The sequence below is a fragment of the Cannabis sativa genome, chromosome 4 (assembly GCF_029168945.1).
Source record: "Cannabis sativa cultivar Pink pepper isolate KNU-18-1 chromosome 4, ASM2916894v1, whole genome shotgun sequence".
In the NCBI taxonomy this organism is placed as follows: Eukaryota; Viridiplantae; Streptophyta; class Magnoliopsida; order Rosales; family Cannabaceae; genus Cannabis; species Cannabis sativa.
Genome location: NC_083604.1, coordinates 71,572,994 through 71,578,765, shown reverse-complemented (window position 1 = coordinate 71,578,765; position 5,772 = coordinate 71,572,994). Strand labels below are relative to the sequence as shown.

General features: G+C 36.3%; 1 protein-coding gene across 1 annotated transcript; it reads right to left on the bottom strand.

Annotated features, from left to right (window-relative positions):
• Positions 1 to 2,294: 2,294 nt before the first annotated feature.
• LOC115712525 (scarecrow-like protein 32) lies at positions 2,295 to 5,019 on the bottom strand. The gene is made up of 2 exons (XM_030640813.2): positions 3,660 to 5,019; positions 2,295 to 3,565 (listed from the first exon to the last, which is right to left on the bottom strand). Exons 1-2 carry the CDS (start codon positions 4,314 to 4,316, stop codon positions 2,711 to 2,713), a joined length of 1,512 nt encoding a protein of 503 aa, XP_030496673.2. The 5' UTR covers positions 4,317 to 5,019; the 3' UTR covers positions 2,295 to 2,710.
• Between the last annotated feature and the right edge of the window lie 753 nt (positions 5,020 to 5,772).

Below are 5,772 nucleotides of genomic sequence, written 5' to 3'. Positions count from 1 at the left end.
CTTGATACAAATTTGTGTCCATGTGACTAAAATTGCCATTCGACCCATTTCCACTATTACCAGGCATAAAAATGTAAAAATATGAAAATTCACAGATATCATGCATATCACACATATAATTCAATAAAATCTCCAGAATTGTGAAATAATAATCATAACACATATTTTCATGAAAATAGGGTCTATAAAGCATAAAATACATAAATAATCACATAAGCATATTAATTAGTGCTAAGTGTCCCACTAATCCCATGTCTATGTATAACAGTCATTAAAACTATCTCCCCGTTAAAAGGATTTCGTCCCTGAAATCTAACCTGAATAACTCTCGATATTTAGTCCTCATTTCAGACTATAACTCCCTGGTGGCCTCTTCCACCTTGTTATTCTTCCAGAGTACCTTGACTAAGGAGATAGTCTTGTTCCATAGAAATTTGTCCTTCCTAGGATCTGAATTGGTTGTTCCTCATAGGATATATCTGGCGCCAACTCTAGGGTATCATAATTCAAGACATGAGTTGGATCAGATACATACTTCCTCAACATTGATATGTGAAAAACATTGTGCACTGCTAACAATGCTGGAGGTAAAGCTAGTCGATACGCTACTTGTCCAACCTTCTCGAGTATTTCAAATGGCCCTATGAATCTAGGACTTAACTTGTCCCTCTTTCCGAAGTGTTTTACACTTTTCATTGGTGAAATTCGTAGGAAAACATGTTCTCCTACCTGAAACTCTATGTCTCGGCGCTTTTAGGATCAACATAACTCTTTTGCCTACTTTGGGATGTAAGCATTCGTGCCTTGATCTTTTCGATGGCATCACTGGTCTTTTAAACTAACTCAAGACCCAAATACTTTCTTTCTCCAGTTTCATCCTAGTGGATAAGTGATCGACACTTCCTACCATACAACAACTCATAGGGAGCCATCCCTATTGTACTCTGATAGCTGTTGTTATAAGAAAATTCTATTAATGGTAGGCACTTGCTCCACGAATCTTCAAAATCTAACACACAGGCTCGTAAGATGTCCTTAAGAATTTGAATCGTCCTTTCAGATTGACCATCTTTTTGGGGGATAAAAGCTGTACTAAACTTCAGCTTCGTACCCATGGACTTCTAGAGACTTTACAAAAATTTGGAAGTAAATTTTGGATCTCTATCGAAAACTATGGATTTCGGAGCTCCATGAAGACACACTATCTCCTTAACATACAACTCAGCATACTAATCCACTGTAAAGGTGGTTTTCACTGGAAAAAAGTGTGTTGACTTAGTGAAACGATCCACAATTACCCAAATTGAATCATACATTCCGGTAGTTCTAGGTAATCCAATTACAAAATCCATGGTGACATCTTCCCATTTCCACTCAGGGAATGTCGAAGGCTGTAGTAACCCTACCAGTTTTTGATGTTCAGCCTTGATCTGTTGACAAGTCAAACACCTTGACACATAATCTACCACATCCCTCTTCATACCGCACCACCAATAATAGGATTTCAAATCTTGAATACATCACCAACAATATGGGCTAACACAACAAAGAACTATCCAATCAATCCAAGTTTCAATAAAACTAATAAAATTTAATGTAAACCCAAATAAAAAGTCTAACAATATATATATACCACACTATGGAAATCGACTAGAATATGGTGAGTCGGTGAGAAAGTGGAAGGGTCGGTTATGGGCGGAGATGACGACCGGTCGGGGCGGTGATGGGTCCGTCAATTGGGGTAATAAAGAAAGAGAGAAGGAAGGGGTGGGACAGGGGCGCTCGCATGTGGGGATGGGGGTGCTCACAGGTGGGGATGGGGACGATAGGCTAATGGGAGCGAACACGACACAAAAATCAAGTGGTGGCTGGTTTTTTAGTTTTTTTTTTGGTTGATATTCACAGTGAAAGATTGACTGGGTGGAGATGACGAAAAAAATCAAGTGGTGGCTATTTTTTTAAAAAAATTTTGTTGATATTCACGGTGAAAGAAAATCATAGAGAGAAAAAAAGGAAGAGACAATGGGGTTAGGGAAGACGTTAGGATTTTTTATATAAAAGAAAAACTTAATTTAGGGGCAACTTAAAATATAAAGTGTGTCAGATTTGACTTTTACAGGCGAAACAATGTCGCCTCTATTAATTACAAATTCACCCCTAATATAGTATACGAATTAAAAAAAAAAAAAAATCAAATTTGAATTATAAAAATCAAATTCAGACAACATTGTATTGTCGTCCCTGATACTCCTATTCTTAGAGGAAACTTTATGTTGACTTTATATTTATCGCCCTTAAAATTTGAATTATAAAGAGAGTTTTAGAGCTTCAAATAAATGTATAATTTTTTTATATTTAAATATAAATTTTTAAAGTTTAAAGTTGAACTTATTATTATAAAACTTATTTATAACAACACACACATAGCAGTATAAAATTGGCATTGAAAATAAACACGAGAGGACCTTTTCATATTCATTTTTTTACAGCTTATTACCTTTATAATAATTAATTACGATTACGATATAATTAGAAAGAGCACCATATATATACATAATGTTTAAACTACAAATTATAGAAAAAATATAACAGAAGAAAACACTCATCAACCAATCAGATAATTATAATATATAAAATTAGATAATAATAATAATATGCTACTTAAATTAATTATTAAGTATCTAATTAATAATTAAGTAAGAAGCATTAATTAATTAGTAGTAGTTAGTGCAACAGAAGCAGGCATCCAAAGAGTAGCAAAAACAACATTATGTCCTTTCCAAGTAAGAACAAGATGATCTTCATCTTCCTTCTTAAGTCCCCAACCAGCAGCATGTTCATCAAGCATAGTCTTAACCTCCGAAACAGCTTCTTCTCCGAATCCAACGCTCCGAAAACTCGCATTTCTCATCCTCTGAACCCACCTACTCTTCGGCTCAAGCCTCTCCACTCTCTGAACTCCTTCATTAGCAATTACGTTCTCAATCTTCCAACCAATATCGGCTTCGTACCACTGCCTTTGTTTACTCCCCTTAGGAAGAAAAGTCTCCACCGTGTCATAAGGTATCCAAAGAAAGTTAAACGCAGACCTTAATCTACACACCAAGTTATTAGACGTTAAGTCTGCGTCTTCATCCACTAAAACGACCACGTTTGGATCCAAACTCCGAATCGATTTCAAAAACATTGATCTCAGAGAGGATGACGATGATGAACAGTTAATATCATTATCATTATTATTATTATTACTGTTTATGAGGGTTTCTTCTGGGATGTAATGAAGCATCATGTGACAGTTAATAACGAGAGCTTCGGGGGTTATTTCGTAATTATGATTATTATTAACTAAGTACTGTTGTTGTTGGAGTCGGAGATGTTCGATTAGTGAAGCGAAACCGTCTGAGTAAGTTGAATGAACTAACCGAAATTCTAGAATTATGTTTCTTGACCGAGCGAAGTTGACCAACTTTAAACCGAGTTCGTCGTATGAGATGTCAAGGATTGGTGGAACGACGTCGTTTGCTTCTGCTGCCACCACTACCGTCAGTTTGATTACAGGTGTCACCTGTTAATTAATTAATTATATTTGATTAATTAAATTAAATTCGAAAAATTTAAACAAAAATATTTTTTATTTTATTTAATTTTTCTTACATTACCTCGTAGTGTCGGGAGGCAATGGCGTCGAGTAAGGTTGGGATCTGCATGCAGTGAGTTGAGCTCAAATCGACCAAGTGAATTACCGAAAAGCCCTCGACGGCTTCTAGGATGGCTGCGTTAGCGGCTGTGAAGCCGAAGCGGTGCCAGGGTGTCAAGTCGATGAAGGTAGCGAAGTCAATGACTGAGAATCTGTGTGGAACGTCAAAAACGACGTTGAGATTATCGTCGTTTTGGGTTTGAACTGCAACGGCTGAGGCGAGCATCTTGATGCAGCTGGTGCCGATGCGTGCGGCGCGTGTGATTAGGGCTCGGAGGAAAGCTGAGGTGAGTCTCTGGTTTGAATCTCCGTCTGGTTGAGCTATGTTGTTGAGGACCCACAAGATCTGTTGGGCCAAAGTGACGTCGTTGGTTTCAATGGCGTTGGCGCAATGAACTAGAAGTTGCTCCATGCAATTGGCGTCCCCAAAGGAGGTTCCTAAGGCCTTGGAGGTTGGGAAACCTCCTGGCCATGGACGATGATGATGATGACCTCGGTTTAATTGGGTTTTGTTCATAATAGGAAGATTATTACACAATAATATTGGAGGAATATTTGGAGGTGTAATTGTTGTAGTAGTAGGAGTAGGAGTAGTACTGGTAGTAGTGAATTGCATCATTTGAGAGTAGTATTTATGTATATATAAATATCTAAAATTAAGTAATAAAAAGAAAGAAACTAATTAAGAGAGAAAGAGACGAGACTAGTAGTGGGTACGTCTCTGGGTAATATTGGGAAACCAACCGAGGTGAAAAATTATAATGGAGGAAAGAAATTAAAGAAGAGCAGAAGAGTTTGAGAGAATTCTGCAAATGAATCGAAAGAGAAATAGACAGTTCAGCTTTATGTGAGGATTTTGTTTGTATTGTTTTCTTTTCTCATGGGAGAAAAAAAGGACTGGTCATGCTCAGAAAAATAGAGAGAAACAAATATTTTTTCAAAAAAAAAAAAAGAAAAAACTCTTATCCCGAAAAGAGAAGAAAAAGAAAAAAGGAAGAAGAAAATATAAGAGCGTACGTAGCTAAGTGGTATTTATTCGTGGAAAGTCAAATTCGGCAAAAGAGACATTTCACATAGAATTTATGGACGTATGTATGTAATTCAGGCTTTTTTTTCCTTTTTCTTCAGTACGTAGTGTGCAGGAGCTGGTTTATGAAGGGTGCAATAAGGCTATAGTATGAGTACTGAAACAACCTTTTCATTGCTACAAAAAGGTCTAATCCTCTCTTCGTATCTACTTTTTGCTGCTTTTTTCTTTGCTTTCTGAGATAATAATTATAGACTGAGAGAGATACAGAGATAAATAATGTAGTTATAGAGAGCTGGTTTGGTTTGATATAGGCCGAAGAGAGAGAGACAGAGAGAGAGAGAGAGAGAGAGAGAGAGAGAGAGAGAGAGAGAGAGAGAGAGAGAGAGAGAGAGAGAGAGAGAGAGAGAGAGAGAGAGAGAGAGAGAGAGAAATTAAAGAGGGTTTTATTGAAGTGATTTTGTAGTGTTTGATTTTGGTGGCATGTGAATAGCCGGCCAGCAGGTTGTCCCTTTGTGGGAGTTGTGATTTTGTCACTTTATTAGACTCACTTTTCATTGGAAGCACTAATTAATAAACATTATTTCTTCTTATTTCTCCATTATAGCTCTATCTCTCTCTCGTCTATATATACACGAGCAATATATAATAAAATCATATGTATAGACAGTACATCTCATCATCAACAAATCATTAAACTCTCTTGCAAATATGTATATGGTGCCACTGCAAAACATTTTACATTTAATTAAGAGAACACACAATACAAATTACCTCTGGATCTATAGCTAGGTTTTGTCATGAAAAAATATAAAAAGTAAAACATTTTCGCCATAAAAATGCCATATTATTGGCAAAAAAAAAAAAGAGAACACCAAAATTCTCTCTCTCTCTCTCTCTCTCTCTCTCTCTCTCTCTCTCTATATATATATATATATATATATAAAGAAAATCTTTGACAAATGACCAGCACACACCACTCTTTTCCTGTATTATGGTACATAAATGATCATAACAAGTTAGTCTCTTTCTCTCTTAACATACATAA

Excerpts from the sequence above, each read along its gene's own strand:
- LOC115712525 (XM_030640813.2), bottom strand. The coding sequence starts at position 4,316 with ATGATGCAATTCACTACTACCAGTACTACTCCTACTCCTACTACTACA. Across the intron at positions 3,566-3,659 it reads TTGCCTCCCGACACTACGAG|GTGACACCTGTAATCAAACT; the intron begins GTAATGTAAGAA and ends ATTAATTAACAG.